Source organism: Rhinatrema bivittatum, chromosome 4 (assembly GCF_901001135.1).
Source record: "Rhinatrema bivittatum chromosome 4, aRhiBiv1.1, whole genome shotgun sequence".
NCBI lineage: Eukaryota > Metazoa > Chordata > Amphibia > Gymnophiona > Rhinatrematidae > Rhinatrema > Rhinatrema bivittatum.
Genome location: NC_042618.1, coordinates 112,859,051 through 112,886,628, shown reverse-complemented (window position 1 = coordinate 112,886,628; position 27,578 = coordinate 112,859,051). Strand labels below are relative to the sequence as shown.

At 45.4% G+C, this 27,578-nt stretch overlaps 1 protein-coding gene across 2 annotated transcripts in view; it reads right to left on the bottom strand.

Moving 5' to 3' along the window:
- The window catches only part of CDAN1 (codanin 1), a 191,774-nt gene that overhangs the window by 38,951 nt on the left and 125,245 nt on the right, over positions 1–27,578 (bottom strand). For both annotated transcript variants that reach the window (XM_029598691.1, XM_029598690.1), the window contains 9 exons: positions 23,087–23,230; positions 22,352–22,518; positions 21,241–21,322; positions 18,635–18,724; positions 18,274–18,328; positions 16,526–16,659; positions 15,882–15,985; positions 3,938–4,087; positions 3,602–3,665 (listed from right to left, as the gene is read on the bottom strand). In XM_029598691.1, the coding sequence (XP_029454551.1) occupies positions 3,602–3,665; positions 3,938–4,087; positions 15,882–15,985; positions 16,526–16,659; positions 18,274–18,328; positions 18,635–18,724; positions 21,241–21,322; positions 22,352–22,518; positions 23,087–23,230 (990 nt within the window). The remainder of the gene's footprint in view (positions 1–3,601; positions 3,666–3,937; positions 4,088–15,881; positions 15,986–16,525; positions 16,660–18,273; positions 18,329–18,634; positions 18,725–21,240; positions 21,323–22,351; positions 22,519–23,086; positions 23,231–27,578) is intronic.

The window sequence follows — 27,578 nt, the reverse complement described above, 5'->3', positions numbered from 1 at the left end:
TGAGATAATCAAATTTGCAGATGTGTTTAAAATCATGAGAAGTCTAGAACAGGTAGATGTGAATCGGTTATTTACTCTTTCGGATAGTAGAAAGACTAGGGGGCACTCCATGAAGTTAGCATGGGGCACATTTAAAATTAATCGGAGAAATTTCTTTTTTACTCAACGCACAATTAAACTCTGGAATTTGTTGCCAGAGGATGTGGTTAGTGCAGTTAGTGTAGCTGTGTTTAAAAAAAGATTGGATAAGTTCTTGGAGAAGTCCATTACCTGCTATTAAGTTCACCTAGAGAATAGCCACTGCCATTAGCAATGGTAACATGGAATTAGACTTAGTTTTTGGGTACTTGCCAGGTTCTTATGGCCTGGATTGGCCTCTGTTGGAAACAGGATGCTGGGCTTGATGGACCCTTGGTCTGACCCAGTATGGCATTTTCTTATGTTCTTATAGGATGAAAAGGAAAGTCTTTGAAGGTGGCTTGAGCCCTGGTAGGATGAGATCCCCTCTCTTCGGTGCAGCACTGGCTTCAGGAGCATCCTGGGGGGCCTCAATATCTAATCCAGCCAGGACATGTGTGATAAGAGGAACCATCTTATCGTTCTGGAAAAGGCGTAGAACCTGAGGAACATCCCCTTCGACTTGCGCCGAGGGCATCGGGTCAGGACCGGTTGGATGGGCAACCGGCTGAACCCTAGAGGATCCCAAAGGGGCCACTGGAATGGCAGGGCCAGAATACTGGTGCTGTACTGGGCCGTGACAGTACCGATCCCCGAGGCCCCCCTGCCACATCCGGGATTTCTCCCAGACTGACCACTTTAGGAGGAGGGGGAGCCAAAACCACATCCTGGTGCTGGCTGAGCCTTGCCAAATAAGCCCCATGCATCAGCAGAATAAATTCTGTGGAAAAAGGCTCCGGGGGAAGGATGGCTGGAGGGTCCTCTGAGGGTGGCTCTGCGTCGGGGAGGTGTGCTGCAAAGAGAACCAGAGGAGAATGAGGTCCGTCCGGGTCTGAATCCCCAGGAGGCAGCAAGAAGTAGATCCAAGATGTCCGCCATTCCCGCGTTGGACGGGAACGGGGCCGACCTCCTCAGAGCCTGGCGCACATTTGCGCGCGAAACAGACCGCCCTCTAGGGCTCAAGGTGCCCTCCCCGCCAGGGAGGCACAGAGCACACAGGCCTTCCCGGGAGAGCCGCGCTCCGGGCTCCCCCCAGGCACTGCATCGTGTCAGCCGTGGCATGGAGGCAAGTAAAGAACGGCTCGGAACCTAGACCTCCGAAAACCTTCGATAGCAGGAATGAAATCAAAGACCTGCGCTGCCTGACTAACTTTAACGACCAGCTCCGTTTTTTTTTTGTTTTTTTTTTTTCAAGCCAGAGTGATGTCGCGTCTCTGAAGCTTAGGGGCTGCCCTGAGGAAACGACATCTCCGGGCAGTGGGTCGATATCGAGGGGAGAGGTTGGACCACCAACGTCACCCCTAAAGGCAGCAAATGACAGTTCTGTAAAAGGAAAGTTAACAAACTTACCCCCAAAACGATACAGCAATAAATACAAAAGATGACAAGTCTGCCACTGAACGAAAGCTCTGCTGCAGGCATAGAAGTAGAGCAAAGCTACAATGAAAAGCCTTTGCCTTTCTTTTTTTGTTAAATAAGATCCATCCAAGCAAAAAGTGTTAACAAGAAAACAGGAGAAATAAAACAAAGACTGTTCTCACAGAAAAAAAAATGGGAGTACTGAAGGTGCAACCCAAATCTGCTGGAGTCAGAGAAATACTGAAGGTTTACAGAGGGCGCACCAGTCATGAGGGACCGCCCTCTCAGTTTTTGCTCTGACTTCATCTGCTAGAAGGGGGACATAACCCACGGTCTGGACTGATCCTGGTATGTACAGGGAATCCGGGGTCGGCTCGTGCAAGGGGGTGCACACTTGTGCACCTTGCGTGCGCCGAGCCCTAGGGGAGCCCCGATGGCTTTCCCTGTTCCTTCCAAGGCCGCTCCGAAATTGGAGCGGTCTCGGAGGGAACTTTCCTTCCACTCCCCCCCACCTTCCCTTCCCCCATCTAACCCACCCCCCCAGCCCTACCTAAATCCCCCACTCCCACACCTTATTTCAAGGAGTTACGCCTGCCTTTCGCTGAAACTGGGGGAGGGAAGAGGGACTGCATATAGATTTTGCCAACTTTATTACTTACTGTCATCCTTTGTCAAGAGCCTCTGGCAGGCGTAACTTGCGCGAGCCGGCCGACTGCCGGTGCGCCAGCCCCCGGCACAGCCGCTGTGCCGGAGGCCTCGATCCCACTCCCGGGCCAGCGCCCTGCCCAGACCCCCGCCCCTTTTTCAAAGCCCCGGGACATACACGCGGCCACCGAGCCTATGCAAAATAGGCTTGGCGCGCGCAGGGGGTGTTTTAAAGGTTACGCGTGTAACCCTTTGAAAATCTACTCCTATATGTTTTATAATGTTTTATTATGTTTTAGTATTTAGTTTACATTTGTTTGTCTTATCACTGTATGTATGTAAAATTGTTTTGTTCTCCGCCTAGGCCATTCTATGTTAGGTGGGTTATAAATCCAAATAAATTTAAATGTAAATATATTTTATTGGAAAGGCAAAATTTATAGAATGGCATTTTAGGAACGGCTGATAAATGAAAGAGGTGGTGGTTTAGATGTCCCTGATTTTAAAAGTATACTATGAATTACTATCAAATAATCTACAGAAAGGTAGAAGGTGTTTATTTATAGAACAAGTTCTTGATTTGAAAGGGGAATTCTGTTTATTATATCCCTGTAAATACCAAATCCAGATACTGGGTAAATCCATTTATGTTGTCAACTCTAGACATGTCTACCTCTTTTTTTGAATTTGTTTTAGAACTGGATATGGCTAAAGACATACAAGAAAGATAAGGATTACAGTTTTAATGCAGTATTTCTCTTTAAATATTTTTGGGAAATTATGATTTCTCTCTCAATTTGAAATGTATATTAATTAGTGTTTACCATTCAGTATAACCTCACTATAGTACCTGAATGTAATCCACTTTGAAGCGCTGAAAAAAGTGCAAAAAGTGGAATATAAAAAATCTAAATAAAAAAAATACTTTAGAAAAGGTGTATTTAGTATGTTTTACTTAACTCCAGATCTGAGCTGGTTTTAGAGCATTTGAATATTTTTTTCTACTCAGTTGCTATTTTGTAATGCATTACTTTTGATAGGTTCATCCCTCCTATACTGATGAGCTTTAAAAACAAATATGGAATATTTCTTTACATATTTCTCTTTACATTTTTGGACTTTCACTTAGGAATATTTCTTTTCATATTTAAATAATTAATTCTGTATAATTAGAATCTCAGACATGTGTGCCACATCATGCTGCCAAAATGTGGTTAAAGTATAATTTATTAAGGATACTTCCCATATTCCATTAGCAGTTTTGAAACTTGTTCCCAGACCCAGTCAACACTAATGGATTTTTCCACACACAGTTTCAACTGTAAATCTCAAACACCTAGAGGCAGATTTAGCATCAATAACTGAAATGCAGAAAGAGGGCAGCTATAGCTTGAGAACTAAACAGCCCCACTGCACATACCGCTGCAGATGTCTCTTCTGGCAACAAAACTCTAAGTGCTTCAGGGCCCTTCTTCCTGCAAAATCTGCCAAAATAAAGCAAAACAAATAATGCACTGGCCATAACCATGGCATCAGGTTGCAGTTTGGTGAGATGATTATTTGTGCCTCTGGCACAACAGAGGTGCACAAAAGATATGCACGATACAAAGGACAACTCAAAGACGTGCATCATACAAAATTGCAAAGTATAAAGCAGTGCTCAACAGAAAGCACAACAAATAGGTGCGTTCCCAGAAGCTGAAACTGGGGGAGGGAAGAGGGACTGCATATAGATTTTGCCTACTTTGTTACTTACTCTTGTCCTTTGTCGAGAGCCTGTTTTCCATCCTCACACAGCTGAGAACACACACAATCCAGCAATTGGCTGTGATTGCTACTGTCTTCGTTGATTTTATCCTTCAGCAAAGTTTCTGCCCTCTTCACCAGCTCTGCCACCAGGGTTGCTCTAGAAAGGGCATCAAACATCAGGAGAGAAAAAACATTTTTAAAAAGTTAGAAGCCTGTCAAAGAACAAAGTATGACCAGAACTAGGTGAACATTTGAAAAAAGGAGATAGAGCAGCTTTTAAACTAGAACAAGGGGGAAAGCAGACAGTCACTCAGCAGTGCATGGTTCGGAGAAATGTATCCTTGAAGGATACTAATGAAACAGGAGAGTTAGGGCATCCCAACAGAGAGGTTCCATTAAAAGCAAACATAGTCCATCTGCCTATATGTAAAAAATCACCGAAGCTAATGATTTCCGATCTATCCCAACAACTGAAAAGCAGGTTGATAAAACAAACAAAAAACACACTTTGAAATGTCTGTATGCCAATGCCAGAAATCTAAGAAGATGGGAGAGTTAGAGCGTATAGCAGCAAATGATGAGATTGACATAATTGGCATCACAGAGACTTGGTGGAAGGAGGATAACCAATGGGACAGTGCTACATCAGGGTACAAATTATATCGCAATGATAGGGAGGATCAACTTGGTGGGGGTGTGGCACTTTATGTCCGGGAGGGTATTGAGTCCAACAAGATAAATATCATACAAGACACTAAATGCTCAGTAGAATCTATATGGGTAGAAATCCCATGTGTGTTGGGTAAGAGTATAGTGATAGGAGTATACTACCGTCCACCGGGACAAAATTGTCAGACAGATGATGAAATGCTAAGAGAAATCTCTGAAGCTTAGAAGCTGCCCCAAGGAATCAGCATCTCAGGGCAGCGGGTCGATATCAAGGGGGAGAGGTTGGACCACCAACTTCACCTCTAAGGCAGCAAAAGTTACTTCTGCGAAAGGAAAACTTACAACTTACCTCTTTAGTCTTTAGATTAGGACTTTTCAGCTTGGAGAAAAGATGGCTGAGAGGGGATATGAGAGAGGTGTTTAAAATCATGAGAGGTCTAGAACAGGTAAATGTGAATCGGTTATTTACTCTTTCGGAGCTGTTCCATCCCCTTTTTCATTTTGGTCACCCTTCTCTGTACCTTCTCCATCACAACTATATCTTTTTTGAGATGCAGTGACCAGAATTGTACACAGTATTCAAGGTGCGGTCTCACCATGGAGCGATTTAGAGGCATTATGACATTTTCCATTTTATTCACCATTCCCTTTCTAATAATTCCCAACATTCTGTTTGCTTTTTTGACTGCCGCAGCACACTGAACTGATGATTTCAATGTGTTATCAGTCGCCTAGATCTCTTTCTTGGGTGGTAGCTCCTAATATGGATCCTAACATTGTGTAACTATATTATGGGTTATTTTTCCCTGTATGCATCACCTTGCACTTATCCACAGTAAATTTCATCTGCCATTTGGATGCCCGATTTTCCAGTCTCAGAAGGTCTTCCTGCAATTTATCACAATCTGCTTGTGATTTAACTACTCTGAACAATTTTGTATTATCTGCAAATTTGATTACCTCACTCGTCGTATTTCTTTCCAGATCATTTCCCAGATTAATTTTCCACGTCTCTTCCCCCCCCACCCTTCTCATTGTTCCTAGCAGTAAACCCAATGTAATCGAGTAAAACAAATAATTATGTCATATTTGTATACCATGTTCCAACTCTTTGCAGTCACTCCTTAATTTTAGTTTGTCAGGCTCGCTGTTACTGAGCCTCTTACTTCTTGTCTATCGGTTGCCCGCCTCCCCCTCCCCTGTTCTTTGTACTTTCCACCTTTTGTTACAATGTAAACCGATATGATGTGTATTTTAATGTCGGTATAGAAAAGCTGTTAAATAAATAAATATTGAAAAGTGCGGGTCCCAATACAGATCCCTGAGGCACTCCACTGTCCACTCCTTTCCACTGAGAAAATTGTCCATTTAATCCTACTCTGTTTCCTAACTTTTAGCCAGTTTCTAATCCATGAAAGGTCATCGCCACCTATCCCATGACTTTTTACTTTTCCTAGAAGCCTCTCATGAGGAACTTTGTCAAACGCCTTCTGAAAATCCAAATACACTACATCTACTGGTTCACCTTATCTACATGTTTATTAATTCCTTTAAAAAAGTGAAGCAGATTTGTGAGGCAAGACTTGCCTTGAGTAAAGCCATGTTGACTTTGTTCCATTAAACCATGTCTTTCTATATGTTCTGTGATTTTGATATTTAGAACACTTTCCACTATTTTTCCTGGCACTGAAGTCAGGCTAACTGGTCTGAAGTTTCCCAGATCGCCCCTGGAGCCCTTTTTAAATATTGGGGTTACATTAGCCACCCTCCAGTCTTCAGGTACAATGGATGATTTTAATGATAGGTTACAAATTTTTACTAATAGGTCTGAAATTTCATTTTTTAGTTCCTTCAGAACCCTGGGGTGAATACCATCTGGCCCAGGTGATTTACTACTCTTCAGTTTGTCAATCAGACCTACCACATCTTCTAGGTTCACCATGATTTGGTTCAGTCCATCTGAATCATTACCCATGAAAACCTTCTCCGGTATGGGTATCTCCCCAACATCCTCTTCAGTAAACACCGAAGCAAAGAAATCATTTAATCTTTCCGCGATGGCCTTATCTTCTCTAAGTGCCCCTTTAACCCCTCGATCATCTAACGGTCCAACTGACTCCCTTACAGGCTTTCTGCTTCGGATATATTTTTTAAAAGTTTTTACTTGAGTTTTTACTTCTATGGCCAACTTCTTTTCAAATTCTCTCTTAGCCTGTCTTATCAATGTCTTACAATTAACTTGCCAACGCTTATGCATTATCCTATTTCCTTCTGTTGGATCCTTCTTCCAATTTTTGAATGAAGATCTTTTGGCTAAAATAGCTTCTTTCACCTCCCCTTTTAACCTTGCCGGTAATTGTTTTGCCTTCCTTCCACCTTTCTTAATGTGTGGAATACATCTGGACTGTGCTTCTAGGATGGAATTTTTTTTTTTTTAAATGACCAGGCCTCTTGCACACTTTTTTATCTTTGTAGCTGCTCCTTTCAGTTTTTTTCTATTTTTCTCATTTTATCAAAGTTTCCCTTTTGAAAGTTTAGCACGAGAGCCGTGGATTTGCTTACTGTCCCCCTTCCAGTCATTAATTCAAATTTGATCATATTATGATCACTATTGCCAAGCGGCCCCACCACCATTACCTCTCTCACCAAATCCTGTGCTCCACTGATAATTAGATCTAAAATTGTTCCCTCTCTCGTTGGTTCCTGAACCAATTGCTCCATAATACTGTTATTTATTCCATCCAGGAACTTTCTCTCTCTAGCATGTCCCAATGATACATTTACCCAGGTAAACTGGGGTAATTGAAATATCCCATTATTACCGCACTACCAATTTGTTTAGCTTCCCTAATTTCTCTTAGCATTTCACGGTACGTCTCACCATCTTGACCAGGTGGACGATAGTATACTCCTATCACTATAGTCTTCCACAACACACAAGGGATTTCTACTCAAAGATTCGATTGTGCATATAGTCTCATACAAACAGTCAAATTTCAGTTAATCAGAGTGACTCACTGCTCTCTTGATTAAATATTGGTACCTAATCAAACCTTTCCACCTTTCCAAGGTGAGAAACTGAACCTTTCAACTTTTTTACTTAGGTATACACTGCTCCTAGGTTATTTCTAGCTTCTGCCTACCTTTTTTTTGTGTTTTTAATATACAAAACTAACTTCGGCTTATTAGCTACCTTACAGACTATTAAAAATAAACACACTTAACTACTGCTTATTAGCTGCCTTACTGACTATTAAAAGCACAAACACACAATAATATTCCCAAATAGTTAACTTCGCCCCAATACTTGTAAAAAAGAAAATTTCCCAAGCAAAAACTTACTGATTCCTTTCAGCCACCAGCAAGGTGATCCTCTCCTCTCTTTTAACAATCATCACCTGACGAATACAGCTTGACTCAAGTATGTTAATACTTGGTTGTCAGAGGAATTTATATAGCCATTAAACATTATGACATTTGAGTTTATTCTCTCTTTACCTGTAAGTTACTAAAGGCCTGTTTGAATAAGTAAGTCTTAAGGTCCCTCCTGAATGCCTTCACATCAGTGATCATGCATAATGTGTCTGGTAGCGAGTTCCACAACTTTGGGCTGGCTACTGAGAATGCTCGGTTCCTTGTAATATCCAGTCTGGCCATCTTTGGAGTCGAAGCAGCCAACACATTTTTGTTTGCGGAGCGTAACTGTCACAGAGGTATACATATTTGCAGTGAGGTGCTAAGCCAAGTGTTAAGGTTATTGTTAAAAAAAATGGAATATTACCATTAAAACTTTATACTGTATTCAGCATGTTATAGGTAACCAATGCAATGATAAAAGTACCAGGGAAATGTGATAGGAAAATTGGTTCTTACCTGCTAATTTTCATTACTGAAGTACCACGGATCATTCCAGACTCCTGGGTTTATGCATCCGTGCCAGCAGATGGAGACAGAGAAAGTTTAACTGACACTGCTTGATAAGCACTGGTGTCACCTGCAGTTCCTCGGTATTGATATGTACCCAAGCACAAAAACTCACTTGCAAAAACTTGTAAAAAAAAACTTGCAAAAACTTGTTAAAGCTTGGTGTGTGGCCAAATGTGTTGCTGCTTCACGGGCAGAAAAATCTGCATAGCAAAAACAGCACAGCTGAGTAGAAGACTCTCCACCTCCATCAAGCAAGCGGGCTCTGGAATGATCCGTGGGACTACAGGAATGAAAATCAGCAGGTAAGAACCAATTTTCCTTTCCCTGTACATACCTGGATCATTCCAGACTCCTGGGATATACCAAAGCCCCCTAGCTGGGGTGGAACCTGGAGAGTCCCGCTCGCAAAACACTCTCGCCTAGAGAATGAGTTTCCGGATCCCGGACATCTAGGCGATAATGTTTCGAATTAGTATGCAGCAACTTCCATGTAGCTGCCCGACAAATCTCTTGCAGTGACACCAACTGAGCTTCTGCCCTCGAGGCCGCTTGCGATCGAGTAGAATGCGCCTGTAAACTGTCCGGCAGCTGGCGGCCCTTAAGAATATAGGCTGACCCAATAGCCTCTATGAGCCACCTCTCAATGGTAGCTTTGGAAGTATGGAGCCCTTTCTTCACGCCGCTCCACAAAACAAATAGGTGATCAGAGCTCCGAAAGGCATTGGTCTCCTCTAGATATCTCAGTAAGGCCCTCTGAACGTCCAAACACCTGAGTTCCCTCGCATGAGGAGAAGAAGCAACCAAATTGGGAGAAGCTGGAAGTTTGACAGTCTGATTAACATGAAAAGCTGAGACCACCTTGAGAAGAAAAGATGGAACCATCCATAAGGACACCACCGAATCCAAAATCTGTAGGAACGGGTCCGTACAAGATAAAGCCTGAAACTTGGATATTCTCTGCGCTGAACAAATGGCTACCAGGAAAACCACCTTCAAGGTCAAATCCTTAAGAGTCGCCCTACGAAGAGGCTCAAAAGGTGGTTCATACAAAGCTCGAAGGACCAGATTAAGATTCCAAGATGGTCAGACTTTCCATACCGGAGGACGTAAATTCTCGACCCCTCGAAGAAACCATACAACATCAGGATGGGAGGACAAAGATCTTAAGTCAATCGTCCCTCGCAAAGAAGTCCGAGCCACTACGCTATCTTGCAGGAAGGATAAAATCTGGGACACCGAAGCCCGTGAAGCAGCAACACATTTGGCCACACACCAAGCCTCAAAAACCTTCCAGACTCAGATGTAAGACAACAAGGTAGATGTGCGCCTCGCAGGCAGAAGGGTAGTAATAACCGGCTCTAGGTACTCCCTGCGCCTTAAACGTTGCCTCTCAAAAGCCAAGCCAGACAGAAGCGATCTGCCTGATCGAAAAATATGGAACCTTGATGGAGATGAGAGAGGTGACTGAACCGTATTGGACCGTCCACAGCCAAGTTGACGAGATCCACAAACCACGGGCGACGTGGCCATTCCGGAGCCACCAATACAACATCCCCCAGGTGTATCTCTATTCTGCGCAAAACCTTGCCCACCAGAGGCCACGGAGGAAACACAAAGTAGAACTCCCAGAGGCCAAGGAATCACTAGAGCGTCGACTCCCTCAGCTCCGTAGTCTCATCTGTGGCTGAAAAATCGTGGGGCTTTTGCACTGTGGCAAGATGCCATTAGATCTACATGTGGAAAACCCCACTTCTCACAAATGAGCTGCATCGCAGACTCTGATTCCCATTCGCCTGGATCTAGAAGACTGCATGGTTTCCGCAAACATTACAGCACTGAAAACTTACTGCTTTCACTTTCTGATAATATTTTAAGAGGTTTTGATAGTGGAACACACTACATTCTTGTTCTTTTAGATTTATCATCAGCATTTGACACTGTGAACCATGAAATACTAATCAAAAGACTAGAAGAAATAGGCCTACATAGCAACACAATTACATGGTTCAAATCATATCTAAGTAATAGATTTTATCAAGTACAGATTAAAAACACAATGTCAGAGAAAGTAAGTTTACAAACAGGAGTACCACAAGGATCGGCACGCTCTGCAACACTATTTAATATTTACCTTTTACCATTATGCCATCTACTTGCAGGTCTCGGAATTGTACACTACATATATGCAGATGACATACAGCTAATTTTACCCATCAATGATACAATTGAAAAAACACTAAACTTAGCCAATATGTACCTGGATATAATTAACCAAATACTAAATCAAATGGAATTAGTGCTAAAATTGAAAAAACTGAATTCTTGCACCTCGAACAAAAAAATATAAACCAATACAAACTCCAATATTACTCAAAAACAATCAAAACAGTGGAAATAGCCGAGAAAGTACATAACCTTGGCGTAACAATAGACCCAGAACTAAATCTTAAACAACACATATCACTCAAAGTAAAAGGATACCCCAAATTAATGATGCTATGAAAATTAAAACCTTTAACACTAGCAAATTTCAGAACTGTCTTACAAGCACTAATTTTTGCAAGCACTGATTACTGTAACTCACTGTTACTGGGACTACCATACACAACCATAAGACCACTCCCATTATTGCAAAACTCTGCTGCAAGAATATTTACAGGCAAAAGGAAGAGAGATCACATTACTGAAACACTAGCTAAACTATACTGGCTACCCATAGAACAAAGAGTACAATATAAAGCATTATGTACTATACATAAATTAATTCATGATGAAAAAGCAGAATGGCTCAACACAGCACTACGTGTATACGTACCACATAGAAATCTGAGATCAGCGAATAAAGCACTCCTGACTGTTCCATCGGTTAAAACAGCAAGACTTACACAAGTCAGAGAGCGAGCATTGTCTTTAGCAGGACCCAACCTGTGGAATTCAATGCCCCTTGAGATAAGATTGCAGAGAAATTTTAAACTATTTAAAGGAATGTTAAAAACATGGTTTTTTAAACTGGCTTTTTACAAAGAGAACGGAGAAAGTAAATAAAGGCAAGCACCACAAACTCAGCACTTAGATTTACAATATGCTTAGTTATTATTTTCTTCTCACTGATAATGCTGAAAGTTAGAATATGACACAGGTTTCAAAAGGACAAGTCAAAATAACTTCATATAATTATATATTTGAAAACACTGTTACTGAATCTTTTTTTTTTTTTTGGCACTTTTATTAAACGTTTACTTGGTTTATATACTTTATGTTACTATATGTGCCTTCCTGTAAACCGCTGTGATGGTAAATAACTTAACGACGGTATATAAAAGATTTGAAATAAATAAAAGCCCAGGGAACCAACTCGAGGGTGGAAGCCATGGATTCCAGAACCTGCAAAAAATCCCAAGCTCTGGGCACCTGCAACGCCAAAAGATGGTGGATCTGTGACTGCAGTTTGTTCGCTCTCTCGTCTGTCAAGAACACCTTGCCTATGCTCATGTCGAACCAGGCTCCCAGATACTTGAGACACTGGGTCAGATTGAGATGGCTCTTGGCGAAATTCACCACACAACCCAGCGACTGAAGGAGTTGAATGACTTCCTGACCGCTGAGTGACAACTGGCCTCAGACTCTGCCCTGATGAGCCAATCATCAAGATAAGGATGTACCATAATTCCCTCGTACCACAAGGCCGCAGCCACTACTACCATGATCTTGGTGAAGGTCTGCAGTGCCATGGCTAGGCTGAGAAGAATGGCCTGAAACTGGAAATGCTGACAAAAAACCATGAGCCTCAGATAACGCTGGTGATCCCGACAAATGGAAACATGAAGATACGCCTCCATTAGATACAAAGAAGCTAGGAATTCCCAACTGTGAACTGCCGCAATCACTGACCATAGGGTTTCCATGCGAAATCTTGGGACTTTCAGTGCTGAATTTACTCTTTTTAGGTCCAGAATAGGCCGAAAAGTACCCTCCCTTTTGGGAACCACGAAATAAATGGAGTACCGCCCGGTGCCCCGTTCTTCCGGGGGAATCTGCACCACTGCTCCTAAACCTCGCAACCTGTCCAAGGTCTCCCGAACTGCGCGTCGCTTTGTCAACGAACTGCAAGGGGAGACCAAAAAGAGGTTGTGGATGGGATGAGCAAATTCTAAAGCGTAAGTGTCTCTTATAATCAAGAGGACCCACTGAACCTGAGTGAGACTGGCCCACTCCTCATAGAAAAGCGCTAGATGCCCCCCTAAAAAGGGAAGGATGGAGTGGGCCGGCTTTGCCCCCGAAGCCCCACCTCCGGAGGGGGCTCTAAAGGGCCTCCGAGCTCCCCAAAAAGTCTGTGCCCAGGACTGACCACAGCCCGCAAACTGCCTCTGCGGGGCTGTTGGCCCCCCTCCCCTCGCATATCGAGGCCTTTTGCCTTTACAGAAATGGGCGAGAGACTGAAAGGACTGTCTGGGCTTAGGCCTATCCTCTGGCAACTTGTTTTCCACTAACAGTTTTACCAACTGCTCGAGGTCCTCTCCAAACAAAAAAAGATGGCCCTTAAACGGCAGGGAACTCAACTGAGATTTGGACGAAACATCCACCGACCAGTGGCGCAACCACAATAATCTCCTGGCCGACACTGCAGAAGCCATAAGCCGTGAAGAGGCCAGCACTAAATCATACAATGCGTCAGATATGTACACCAGTGAAACATCCAAGCGCTCCGCAAGACCAGCTTGGTCCCCTTGCAGCTGTTGCACCCAACGCAAGGATGCCCGCTGCATGAAGCTGGAGCAAATAGCCGCCCGAAGGTTCAAAGCAGAAACCTCAAAGATCCGCTTGAGGTGAATCTCCATCTCACAGACTTGGACATCCTTTAAAGCCATGGCCCCTGCCACCAGAATAGTTGTCTTCTTGGTGACAGCCGACAGAGCAGCGCCCACCTTCGGCACAGCGAAGAGTTCTAACGTCTGCTCAGGTAAGGGATAGAGCTTTGACATAGCTCAGCCCACCCGTAATCCCGCGTCCGGAGAACTCCACTCCTAGTCCACCATCCTCTGCACAGACCTATGGTAAGGAAAGGCCGAGGGAAGACCATGGGTCCCATCCAGAACCGGGTCCACCCAATCTAGGTCTGAATTCAACTGAGGGAACTTCAAACTGAGCTCCGCGAGGACCAGCGGAATTAAGGGGGTCAATTCCTTCCGATGAAACAAATGAAGAATCTTGGGATCGTCCCCGGACAGTGGCATATCAGCCACATTGTCCCCCGGATCTGTATCGGCAGCATCCAGGTCTACAACGTCTGGGTCGTCCGCCTCATGATTAGGGGTCGGAACCCCCTCCAAGGGGAGCTTTGTATCCCCAGGAGTCTATGAGGGCATCCTGGAACCCCTCGTCTCCCCATCCGACCACGGTGGCCCCAGTAAACGCTGCACCCCGAGGACCAAAATACCTCGCGACCGAACAGAGCCAGACCCAGCCGCCTGAAGAGGGAGGGAGACGGGGCCATTCCCCCCAGCTGAAGGTCTGACCCTTCCTGCTGTGCTAAAAAAAGCAGTGGAGCAGTAAAATAAATACCGGGGAGAAACCACGAGAAGCAGACCCCGTAGGCCCAGGCCCCCCGACTGAGCTACATCCACTGGCAGTACATAGACTCGGGTGCACTGGGGAAAGCCGAGGGGGGTCCTCCAGCCTCCCCCGAAAGCACTGCCAAGTCTGCCGGGAAACCTAAAATGGCTGCTGTTTCCACTCTGACCAAGACCGAAGGCCCAACGCGGGAAACCCCATCCCCGACAACAACCATGTGGGCGGTTGAAGGAGACCCTATGCGCCGGCATTTTGCAGGGGGAAGGGAAGAGAAGGCCCCTCACCATCTGAAATATAAGCCGAGGAGAAAGAGAGATGGCTGAGGTAGGCAGGAACCGCACCACACACACGACAGGCCCGACCGCGAACCATAGAATACAGTTAACCACGGAGCTCAGCAAGACTGTCCCCTGAAAACACCGCCCCAATAGCAAAAATGCTGCCCATAGAGCCCAGGAGAGACTTTCCGCCCTGCTACAGCTGCTTCCTGCTGAAAATTTTTTTTTTTTTAAACTTTACAAAAATAACAGGGCCTCTGCTCTCCTAAGGCCGAGGGAAGCTGTCCAGCTTCAGCTCAGCCTGAAAGCTAGGAGAGAGAGCCCTAAAAACAGAAAGAAGCTGCCCTGAGCTGAAAAGCCACCTAGGTGGCCTCGTGAAGGAAGGGATCTGGACCACCAGATTTGCACCTCACGGATGGGAGCCGGAGCAAGCGTACAAAAAGGTCACCAACCTCCAGCTCGTCCAACTCAACCAAGCAGGGAAGTGTTCCCCCCAGGGGAACCAGACCTCTGGGAGAAATGCTCCTGGGGAATAAGGAACGGAAAAAGAAAAAGAAAAAAAGACCGAAAAATCACCAGAAAATGCAGGTGAATGCACCAGTCACCATTTGCTGGAGACAGAGAAATACTGAGGAGCTGCAGGTGGCATCAGTGCTTACCAAGCAGTGTCAGTTAAATTTTCTCTGTCTCCATCTGCTGGCACGGATGCATAAACCCAGGAGTCTGGAATGATCCGAGTACGTATAGGGAACCCTTCTTCAAGAGTCAGAATACAGGCAGCAGAGTTCTGATTTGTTTCTGTAGAATTCGGCTTCTTATCTATCTGCTTAAATTTACACTGTTCTGTTGATCAAGACATGCTGGAATGCTACAAGTACACATAGGAAAAAATAATCCCAACTACTGAGTCTTATATTAGGAGTCACCACCTAGGAAAAGAACCTTGAAGTCTTTGTGAAAAAATACATTGAAATGTTCAGCTCAGTGTGCAGTGGTGGTGAAAAAAAGCAAATAGAATGTTAGGAATGATCTGAAAAGGCATGGAGAATAAAACAGAAATTATCATATTGCCATTGTATCAATCCATGCTGCCACTGCACCTTGAGTATGTGTGCTCCTCTGGTCACTCCATCTTAAAAAAAAAACAAAAAAAAAAAACATAGCAGAACTGGAAAAGGTGCAGAGAAGGGCAACAAAACTGATAAAGAAGATGGAACCGCTGGCTGGGGAGCATAGCCATTGCAACTGGACTGGTCTTGGTGGATGAAGAGAAAATTCACTTCTTTGATGTTTAGAATGGAACAAAGATCATGGGAATTTTGCTGGGGTGGAGAGGTACAGGGATTATAGTAGATAAAACACCAAAAGGGCAAGGTGAAAAGTCCAAGCTATAAAAGGCGTGAGGGCAGTGGTGGGACATGAAGGGGAAATGAGTGTGAAGACACGAGAGGGACATCTTGCTCCTGTTCCCTTTCCCCCAAGCTTACAGCCTTCCAACATACTTACCTGATGTGCTTAACGCAGTTGGAACCCACTCTCTCTGCCACAAATTCCACTGTTCTTCGCAGGGATGGGGGCTGGTTGTGGAAGAAAGCTTGCTCCAGCTCTACCTGTTCAACAACAAGAGTGACCAAACCCCTTTATGATATATGAAATGTATTGCATTTCATCTTTTATCTTTCACTGTAAGGGGTTTAATCTTTGTCATTTCTTTGAGAATGTATGCCTAGCCACTTTATCAAGTTTATATTTTGATAAGATCAGATGCATAAAAGTGAAAAATTCAAATGAACATAAGAGTGTGTCAAAGTGACACCACAAACCAGTGCATATCTGAGGTATCAGTTGATCTTAGCATAAAGTGCACACAACATAAGGTTCACGAAACCAATTTACATTTTTCTTTACCTACATCTCTCTACTTTACTAATTACAACTGAAACCAAAGAAGTAATTTTCAAAGACGTTTCGTGCGTAAATGTACCATACTATTGTAGCAATATAGGCGTGTAAAGTGCATTTACATATGTAAAGCCCAATTTTAAAATGTAAATGCTTTTTAAAAATCAGGCCCAAAGTGCATAGGTACACGCACACACTTCACTAATGCTCAACAGGCAAAAGTATTGAAAGGCAGTCATTCTCTGTACCTGAAGCTTCTTTTCGGCATGAGAAGTCTTATGCACCAATGGTTCAGCAGCAGTTGGGGTTATTTTTCTGATAAACCCTCCATTTTTGGCCCCACTACCAGTCACAAATGAGGTTAGTAATTTACGTAATTCACCTATAACAAGACAAGCAAACATTTTTTTTTAAACATGTAAATGAGCTACCATATGATTACCCACAGTGGCAATACATAGCCTGAAGTATGCGCTGGGGCAGGATGTGTCTAATGTATGTACAAGCACTGGGAACTGCTAAGCCTTTGATGTAGGTTTACCTGCAAACACTTTTTAAAAAAAATATGTACTGAATTCTGTTGTGAGCCTCGAAAGCATACTTTGGATTTAAACGCTTTTGCTTACCAAGCATTAGGGGGCCAATGTAATAAGACATGTTGAAAACGGGCACTCGTACTGAGCGCCCATTTTCCTAAAATGCGCATCGCCACATCCCCTGAGTGCCCGATGCTGAATTTAAATGAGGGGCTGTGTAAAAAAGGACACGCTAGGGGAGAATTGTACGTCCCTAGCACTCAAATGCAATGGGCACTCACAGCTGTAATGGGCACTCAATATCAGCATCTTTTTATCCTGCTTTTTCTGGTCAGTTTTGCTGACGTTGCTGAAGATGATCATAGCTAAGTGCCCCTTGCTATGGGCGCCTAAATTGTGCATCCAGAATTTTCTTTTTTTTGTTTTTTAAATCAGGCCAATAGAGGAGTATCCTAGTGGTTAGAGCATTGGGCTATGAACCAGGAGACCAGGGTTCAAGTCCCACTGTCGTTCCTTGTGACCTTGGGCAAGTCACTTTACCCTCCATTGCCTCAGGTATAAAACTTAGATTGTAAGCCCTCTGGGGATAGAGAAATACCTACAGTGCCTGAATGTAATCCACTTTGAAGCGCTGAAAAGTGCGAAAAGGGGAATATAAATAAATAATATACATTTATTTTTCAACACTGCAAGCGGTACATTTAATTGTCACAATGATACTAAGTAAGAGGTACCAAGGAGGACTTTTTTTTTTTTTTTTTTTTTTTTTAATTTCTCATGAGTCCTTTACTCCTGGATTGACTTTACACCACCTCCGGGGCTGGAGTTAAATGTGCAATGTTAAAAAGTGTGCTTTGGGCGCCCAGCGATTTTCTGCATCGGCAGGGTAATAGCTAACAGTCTCATCTACATGAAATTTACACATGATGAGCGCTATCAGCTATGCGTTTGTTTTGGATGCACTGATCTTATTGCATTGGGTGCTAGTCTAGCATGTCCAAAACTCATGTTCAACCGCATGTAAACCTGTGTGCTAGGCTGGGCACACCTTTCTGCATTGGCCCCTAGATGTGTCAAAGCCTAAATATGTCTGTTAAACTAGTTTGCTGAACTATATAGGCTTGTGTTTCTCAAGCTGGTCCTGGATTAAACTCTAGCAAGTCTGGCTTTCAGGATATCCACAATGAATATGCATGAGTTAGATTTTATGTACTGCCTCTTTCTCATATATTCATTGTGGATATCCTGAAAGCCACTCTGGCTAGGAAATACTCCAGGACCAGCTCGAGAAACACTGCTATAGACAATATATCTGCAATTTACCCATCAGACAACTCTTGATAGTACTTGCAATATCCTAGTAGATATTTTATATCCTCACATGAAGAGAGAGCTACCTTCATTTCTCTCAGGCAAGAAGAAGCCTCATTTTCTGGTAAAATTCAGAGTTTAATACTTACTAAGGTATGGGCAGCAGATATACAGCAGCTGCTGATCTACTAAAGGAACAAAGTCCTGGAAATAGGAGAAAGTAAAATAAAAATTGCTGAAGCCACAATTTGTACAACAGAACAGCACAGCACCATTGCAACTTATTTCCTCCATGCATGAACTTAATTTACACAATAAATAAATTACTTTTTAATAAACTGGAAAAAGGGTACATAGGCATCTGTGTACACACAATATACCGAAAACAAATGTGTAAGCATTGTCTAAACAGGGCTTCTGGTCCCAATGCTCTGTACTTGCCATAATAAGCCAGAAAACATTGCAGATTAACAAGAGTAAAGTAGCCCATATTAATTAAAACACACTTACCAAACCTGGACCTGCTCCAGTACTGTCCACTGGAAATCCCTCCTGCCAGGTTTCGCATCTAAAGAACAACTCCTCCGGCACTGATGGGACCTGGAAAACAGATTCCAGACAATCAGCTCTCATGTACTCTGGTAATGAACATGAGCTAGCTAAAATGCAGTTTTATAGAATACCTCAGTTTAAAACTATGTGGAGGGAGCATAAACAGATAAAAGATGGTAAGTGAGAAATGGCAGAGGGAAGGAAGAAAGTTCAAAAAGAGAAGATGCCCAGAGGGAAGAAAAAATGTATGAGAAACAGAGAAGAAAGGGAGAGACGGACAAGAAAAGCTGGAAGCTCTGGGAAAAGAAGTCCATTCTAAATTGTTTTTACATAATAAAGATGAGCTTTTCTTAGAATATAGAATCTAAGTGTTCTCCAATTTATGTAAAACTCACAGCAAAAGGAAGCAGTTTTTTGTAATTGGAGTGAAATTTTTTCTTGGGTTTCCCTGTAAGTGGTGGTGGCAGTGGGAGGGGTTGATTACAAAATGTCCCTTTTTGCTGACGACATTCTGTTCACACTGACTACTCCGGGATCATCGTTGGCAGGGGCAGTGGATATCTTGCAGGAGTTTAGCAGCGTATCTGGATTTAAATTAAATCTAGATAAATCTGAGCTGTTGAACATCTCTATCCCTGATAGTGATCTCCCTCGGTTGAAAACAGCTTTTCCCTTTAAATGGGCATCTCGGAAGATCAAATATTTAGGGGTTCATATTAGTAATAACCTTGATGATCTATTTAAGCTAAACTAAAAACCCCTCCTTAACAAAATTTTCCATGACTTAGGCACCTTGTCAGAGCCGTCCCTCTCCTGGCTAAGCAGAATAGCACCTATAAAGATGAATGCTTTACCAAGAATTTGGTATTTCTTTTGATCCCTCCCTACTTATCTGTCCTCAGCTATGTTAAAGCAGTGGCCACAACAATTTTTTGCGTTCATCTGGAAGCGAAGGCCCCCTAGAATCGCCAGGAATATTATGTATAGGTCCAAATTAAGGGGGGGATTTGGGGGTCCCACGCTTAGACTGGTACTATGCAGCAGCACAATTAAGGGCTTTACTCGGGAAGAGGGGCACTTTTTTTCACATGTGGTGGGAGTGTCCTAAGATCACTCAGTTTTGGGGGATGATATTTACAATCATTCATGAGATAATACAAGAGTCAGTGTTATGTACTCCCGAATGTGTATTACTTAACCTGCCTGCTGAGATCCATCCTGATAAAAGCAGACTAGTTCACCTTATAACTGTAACTGCATGTTGCGAGTTGGCGGCCCACTGGAAATCTAATGTAATTCCCTCTAAAGTGACAGTTCTTTCATGACTGGAGAAGACTTGTGCCCTCTATCGGCTAACAGCGTTGAAGAATCATTCTATGTCAAGCTTTCAGAGGATTTGGGGTCCATTAATCTCATTTTTGAAATGTCATCAGGAGCCTCAAAGTTAATTATGAGAAGTTGTAAAATGGGTTACCTAGTTGGAGTCACCACCCTCTGAGCTCTAGTGAACTTTATTGCGTGAAGTATGAATTTAATTGCTGATTTAGTGCAATATATCACTTTGATCACCTTATCTTTTGAGTGGGGGGGGGGGACAGGGGGAGGTTGGAGTATGTTAATATGTCTAGAGGAATAAGCTATTTCAGGCCGATACAGTAAGGAGTGGTAGGAAGAGCTGCGTTAGTGCCAGGCGACCCGCGGTTGCCGCACGCACAGTCCGGCTCACCTACCGCTCGATACTGTATTTAAATTGTTTGCAAATGCAAGCCACGTCCAAGAAGCGTCCGTGAAGCGTTAGGCCCGCGCAACCCATTTTACTGTATAGAGCGCTAAACAGTATCCTGGGTGCGCTGGCCTAACGCTTCACGGACACGCAGGTACCAGGAAGTGGACGGTTCTCCTATGCTCGGGATTGCCAGTCCTCTCTCCCCTCCTCCCGAAGCAAGGCGCGAAAAGCAGCCTTGCTTCGGGAGGAAGGGAGAGAGGACTGGCAGTGTAAAGCAACGACTTACTTTTTTCGCAGCCCTCCTCTGGAGACGGACATCGGCAGAGACGGACCGCGGCTCCCCTGCCTCCCGGCGATGATGGATGCCTGCACGGGCGAAAGCGGCCCCTGTGCGTGCAATTGGGCCGCTCAAGACGTGACGTCACATGTCGTGACGCCACTGACAAATATACCTAAATCAGTTAGTGAATGGAAACTTGAGTGCAACCTTTGAGTAACACTCTACAGAATCAATGATGGACAACATAGCAGTCTCTGTCAGAGCATCCAGCATGCCTATCCCATTAATCTCACCTCCACACTGTAATATATAAGGAAGGGTAATATATAAGGAAGGGTTTCTTCCAGGAACACCAGTCTGAAATATTCCAACAGTCACCACCACAATCATCTCCTTTCTTTCTTCTCATGCATGAGGGCCATTCTATTTTAGGTATAGAGATTTGACTGACTGTAAGGTAGGTCATGATTAACTATCATAGTATGACTATTTGAACACAGCAAATAGCTACAGAAACTTCAACCTCAGCAAGATGATATAGTGTGTCTCATCCTGTACCTGAAAGAGCCAGCCGAGTACTGCAAGGATAAGCAGCTTGTTCAGGAAACTCATTTCCTTTTCTTCTGTAAGGATCATACACCTGTTTTATTGTGGCAGTCAAATGGATGAGGAGGGGAGAACATGTGAGAAAATTAAACTTCACAATTATCATTTCATGCATAAAAACAATGTGCTGCAATTCTCCCCATAAAATACACCAACAATATAATACAGCCTTATATATCATCAATAATGAGCACTCAGTTAATAGTAGTTATCTACGGTGATAACTGAATCATATCTAACAGTTATAGTTACAATGCTGTGAAAATCTATAGTGATAAGAAAACATGACCTATCACAGTGCACTGAATATTTATCCTTGACAGTATAAAACTACCATCACTGGGCCACATCAGGTCTCACAACCAAACATCCTCCACAGTTGCTTGAAATATGCAGGAAGAGAGCACTGTGGTCAAATATTACCCATTACTAGAAAAAGTTCTTCCACCATTATTAATAAGGAAAGTCCATACAGAGATATCTAAATAAATATATAATACAACATGCTTTTTCTTTAATGCCCCCACATCAGCAGAGAATGTCATATGGGGTTCAGATTCTGTCCAGCTCCTTTCTAGAGCAATCTCTCACCGAACTCCTACAAACACCATTAAGGCCTCTATTCTGTGTAATTTAGATGTGCGCAAAACATTAGGAATAGGAACAACTGCCCCCAGGACAAAACCAAATATCTCCTGCGTCAGCTCAGATCTGTTTTGTGAAGCATGAGAAAAAAATGTCACACAATGAATATCTCCAGATACTGGTTATGTGGCTAAGAAATTTTGAAAAACTGAAAATTACAAAACTAAGACTAATCAGTCATGGATTATTCCTTCAGCCCTAACCCTAGTTTAGCTATTTCCTATTCAAAATAAGTACAGTAACATACATCATGAACTAGAGCTTGATGTGATCTTGCCATAAACATAGGTAAGAACATAAGAACATGCCATACTGGGTCAGACCAAGGGTCCATCAAGCCCAGCATCCCAGGTGTCCCATTTTATCATTTTTACAAGTTTCTAACTGCACTACAGTGGAAAGGTTTCTGGACACTCACCTGTACAGGTGCAGCAGCAGGGAAAACACTCTACTGTAATAGTCCAGCAATGGAGCAACATGATCCACCAGCGACAGGAACTCCACGGTCCATGGCACAGTAAGAATAATCCGACGCATTCGGATACAGCGTTTCAGCATCTCTAGCACATCTAACACAGGCAGGGACTGGAAGACAAATCTTAGTTTTAATTTAAATTTTACTTTTGTGCTAAACCATTTCCAAAAAGTTTGCATATTAAAAGGAGGTGCCCATTTTTAGAATGCTGTATGAAATAAAAAGAGCTTATGTTTTAGGTATGCTCATCAGTGAGTCTGTGCAAGCAAGGTCACAAGTGAGGGAAGTAGTAGCAGGCAGGCAAATGAATCAACATAAGGGGCACCCTGGTGGAGCCGATCCCACTAGACCAAAGACTGGAGCTCCACTGCCAGAGCGGCTGGGTACAGTCCATCCCACCAGGCTGTTAAGACGACTGCCACCAAAAGCTGCAGTCACTTCTGCCAAAAACAGCCCGGTAAAAGCCCTTCCTGCCACACTGCTAGCAAAAGCATGGTACTCTGCAAGAGCCCCCACATAGCTGACTGTAGGTCTGTGAGGAAACTAAGCTGCACAGAGCAGCTCTTAACCTGGTCAGCCCGGAGACACAGCCGCCAAACGTCAGAAACAACTATGCACCACAGGTACCACCACTTCACAGCAAAGGTTTACAACAGTTTTTTTAAACTGGTGACATACTTGATTTCTTAAAGTCACAGCAGACTCCAGCAGGTCTCTTGTTGGTGCCTCAGGTGTGCGGTACGGCAGAAAAGTAATAAAACCCAGAAACTTTGCTAGCAGTCGAAGTGTCATCAGCACAGAGGTAAAACGCTCTCTCTCATCCTGAAATGGACAGAGAAAACATGCACTGAAATTCAAATGCCCTAATGAAGTGGGTGTTAGGGGGCCTTGTGCAATCATAACTTTGTGGAGAGTGGTGAAGAGGCAGTGAAACTTAAGCATGCATGCCAGAAAGGAGTCATTTTTGTTCTAATCTTTTTTTTTTTTTTTATCATAAAGGAAAATTAGTCCTTACCTGTTAATTTTTGTTCCAGTAGTACCACGGATCAGTCCAGACCATGGGTTGAGCCTCCTGTCCAGCAGGTGGAGACAGACTAAAACTGAACGGGTATCCTATATGAGCTCAGAGCCTACCCTGTAGCCCTTCAGTATAACTATTGTCAAAGCAGAGAAATAAACATCATGGAACAAGCAAGTAACAGAAGAACGCAAGCAAACAACAAGAGAACTCTGAAAATTGGAAACAAGAGAAACAGCGAATGAACTCTGTGCATGGGGACTCTTGCTTAAACGTCTACAATCACAGATGCTTCCAGTGCCTCCTATTAAGGAACACATAGAACATAGGACACAGTATTGGAGAGATAGAATAAGGATCTTCAAGCAGACAGGAAGACAAGAAAGGGAAGGGTGTCTGGACTGATCCGTGGTACTACAGGAATGAAAATGAACAGGTAAGGACTAATTTTCCTTTCCTTGTACGTACCCGGATCAGTCCAGGCCATGGGATGTACCAAAGCTTCCTAGACAGGGTGGGACCTTGAGAGTCCCGCTCGAAGTACCTGCCGCCCAAAAGAACCAAAAACTGGCGCCTGAACATCCAGGCGGTAATGTCTAACAAAAGTATGTAGAGACTTCCAAGTAGCAGCCCTGCATATCTCCTGTGGGGAGACAGACTGGCTTTCCACCCAGGAAGCCGGCTGAGAACGCAAGGAATGGGCCTTAAGACCCTCCGGGACCGGACGTCCCTGACAGATGTTCGCAGACGAGATCGCTTCCTTCAACCAGAGAGATATCGTAGTCTTAGAGGCCTGTTTGCCCCGGTTGGGGCCACTCCATAAGATGAAGAGATGATCCAAAACTCGAAAGTCATTAGTCACCTCCAGGTAACGCATGAGAACGTGTTTTACATCTAGATGGCAGAGATCCTCCTCGCCTGGACTCGCAATGTCCGTAGGAGAAAACGCGGGGAGCTCCACAGACTGGTTGACATGAAAGGAAGACACAACCTTCGGGAGGAATGAAGGGATGGTCTTAAGAGAGACCCCGGAGTCCGAGAAACGAAGGAAGGGCTCACGGCAAAACAACTCTTAGATCTCAGACACTCGTCTAGTGGAGCAAATAGAGACCAAAAACACCGCCTTCAGCGTCAAATCCTTAAGGGTAGAACGGCAAAGGGGCTCAAAGGGAGCCTGACAAAGAGACCGGAGGACCAGATTCAAACTCCACAAGGGACAAGTGGGACGCAATGGCGGCTTCAGATGTTTGACCCCTTTGAGAAAATGGACAACATCCGGATGAGACGCAACCGCGTGGCCTTCGAGGCTTCCCAAAAGAGAACCTAGGGCAGACACCTGTACACGGAGCAAACCTTGGAGAGGCCACGCTGGAGAAAAGAAAGGACTAGCGAGACTGAAGCCAAACGTGCCGTAACGCCCGCTTCCTCGCAAACCATCTCAAAGACTTTCCAGACCCAGACGTAGGCTAGAGACATAGAAGTTTTGCGAGCCCGCAAAATAATGGGGATGACGTCCGCGGCATATCCCCTCCGTCTCAACCTTCGCCGTTCAAAAGCCAAGCCGCAAGACAAAAGCGATCTGCTTGGTCGAAAAATATGGGACCTTGGTGGAGAAGGTACTGAAGATGTCCAAGGCGGAGGGGATCGTCCGACACGAGATTGACTAGGTCCGCGAACCACGGCCTGAAAGGCCACTCGGGAGCTACGAGAATGACTGGACCGCTGTGAAGCTCTATCCGTCTGAGCACTCTCCCCCATGAGGGGCCAGGGAGGAAATACGTACAGAAGGACACCGCGCGGCCACGGAAGGGCCAGAGCATTCACCCCTTCTGAGCAGTGTTCCCTCTGGCGGCTGAAGAACCGGGGAGCCTTGGCGTTGGTCAGGGTTGCCATCAAGTCTAGGTGCGGGGGACCCCACCTGCTGATGATTAGGGCCATGGCATCGTCCGACAACTCCCACTCGCCTGGGTCCAGACATTGACGACTCAAGAAGTCGGCTTGAACATTCTCGTTGCCCGCAATGTGGGACGCTGCGAGGCAGTCCAGGTGTCGCTCCGCCCACGCGAGACGTAGACTTGCTTCGAGGGCCACCGGCCGACTCCTGGTGCCCCCTGGCGATTGATGTACGCCACGGTAACAGAGTTGTCAAAGAGCGCCCGGACTGCTCGTCGCCGAAGTAGTGGGAGGAACGCCTTAGCGCCAGGCGAACCGCATGAGTCTCCAGGCGGTTGATGTGCCAGCAAGACTGAGTTGGGGACCAGCGCCCCTGCGTGGTCTGGGACTGGCAAACTGCACCCCAACCTGAAAGGCTGGCATCTGTCGTGACTATCATCCACTGCGGGGTCCGAAGGGACATTCCATGAAGGAGGTGCTTGATGGAAAGCCACCATTGTAAGTCGCTGATGGTAGAGACGGAAAGCGGGAGCTGCATCTGAAACTGTTCCGATACCGGCTGCCAAGGGGTCAGCAAAGCCCTCTGTAACGGACGCATATGTGCAAACGCTCAGGGAACCAGGTCGATCATGGAAGCCATGGTCCCCAGGACCTGCAGATCATCCCACGCCGTGGGAAGAGGCATGGAGATGAAGCTCTGAACCTGATCCATCAACTTGAAAGCTCTCGAGTCAGGCAGAAAAACCTTGCTGACGTGGGTATTGAAGCGAGCCCCCAGAAACTCCAAGACATGGGTCGGATGGAGATTGCTCTTGGAAAAATTAAATATCCATCCCAGGGACGAGAGAAGAAAAAATACTCTGTCCACCACCTGATGACATAGGGTCTCCGACTTGGCCCGGATTAACCAATCGTCCAAGTACGGGTGAACCAGTACCCTGTCCTTCCGAAGGGCCGCCGCCACCACCACCACCTTGGTAAATGTGCGTGGTGCCGTGGCGACACCGAAGTGCAGGAACTGGAAGTGTTGACCCAGAATGTGGAATTGGAGAAATCGCTGATGTTCGGCACGGATCAGAATGTGCAGGTAGGCCTCCGTCAGATCGAGGGAAGCCAAAACTTCTCCGGGATGGACCGCCACTATCACTACCCGAAGGGTTTCCATCTGGAAATGGGGCACCCTGAAGGCCCGGTTGACCCTCTTGAGATCTAGGATGGGACGGAAAGAGTCATCCTTCTTCGGGACCACGAAGTAGACAGAATATTGACCTGTGCCCTGTTCTGCCTCCGGAACTGTGATGATGACCCCCAGTCTCTGGAGCCTGGTAAGAGTCTGAGACACAGTGGGCTGCTTCCGGTGACCGCATGGAGAGACCATGTATAGGTCCGGGATGTCGCGAGCAAACTCTAAGGTGTAGCCTTTGTCTATGGCAGGGGTCGGGAACCCATGGCTCGCGAGCCAGATATGGCTCTTTTGAGGGCTGCATCTGGCTCGCAGACAAGTGTCGCCACACTTCGCGGTTCCCCGCTGACCCAGCTGCTCCCCGGTCCTCCGCCGCCCGGGCTTAAAATGCTGTCAGCCCGGGCGGAACGCGGCGGGACAGCTGGAGTCAGCGGCACCGGCGTGCTCTCTTCTCCTCCTCCCCCCCCCCGCGGCCCGGAAGAGGAAGTGGTGAGCATCGGGTGCCTGCGCAGGAAGACTCCCGCGCAGGCACCCGATGACTCCAGCGCTGGCACCCGGCTGACTCCAGTCGTGCCGCTGCCGGCGTGCTCTCTCCTCCTCCTCCCCCCCCCCCCGCGGCCCGGAAGAGGAAGTGGAGAGCATCGGGTGCCTGCGCGGAAGAAGAGACCACTTCTTCCCGCGCAGGCACCCGATACTCTCCACTTCCTCTTCCGGGCCGCGGGGGGGGGGGAGGAGGAGGAGAGAGCACGCCGGCAGCGGCACGACTGGAGTCAGCCGGGTGCCAGCGCTGGAGTCATCGGGTGCCTGCGCGGGAGTCTTCCCGCGCAGGCACCCGATGCTCACCACTTCCTCTTCCGGGCCGCGGGAAGAAGAGAGCACGCCGGTGCTGAGCGGCACCGGCGTGCTCTCTTCTTCCCGCGGCCCGGAAGAGGAAGTGGTGAGCATCGGGTGCCTGCGCGAGAAGAAGAGGCCACGCTTGTGGGAAGAAGACTGCAGCGCGGCTCGGAGGAAAATGAAGAGTTTCAACCGCGGCCGATGGGACTCCGCCTCCGTGAGGGCTGAAAATGAAGGAGGTT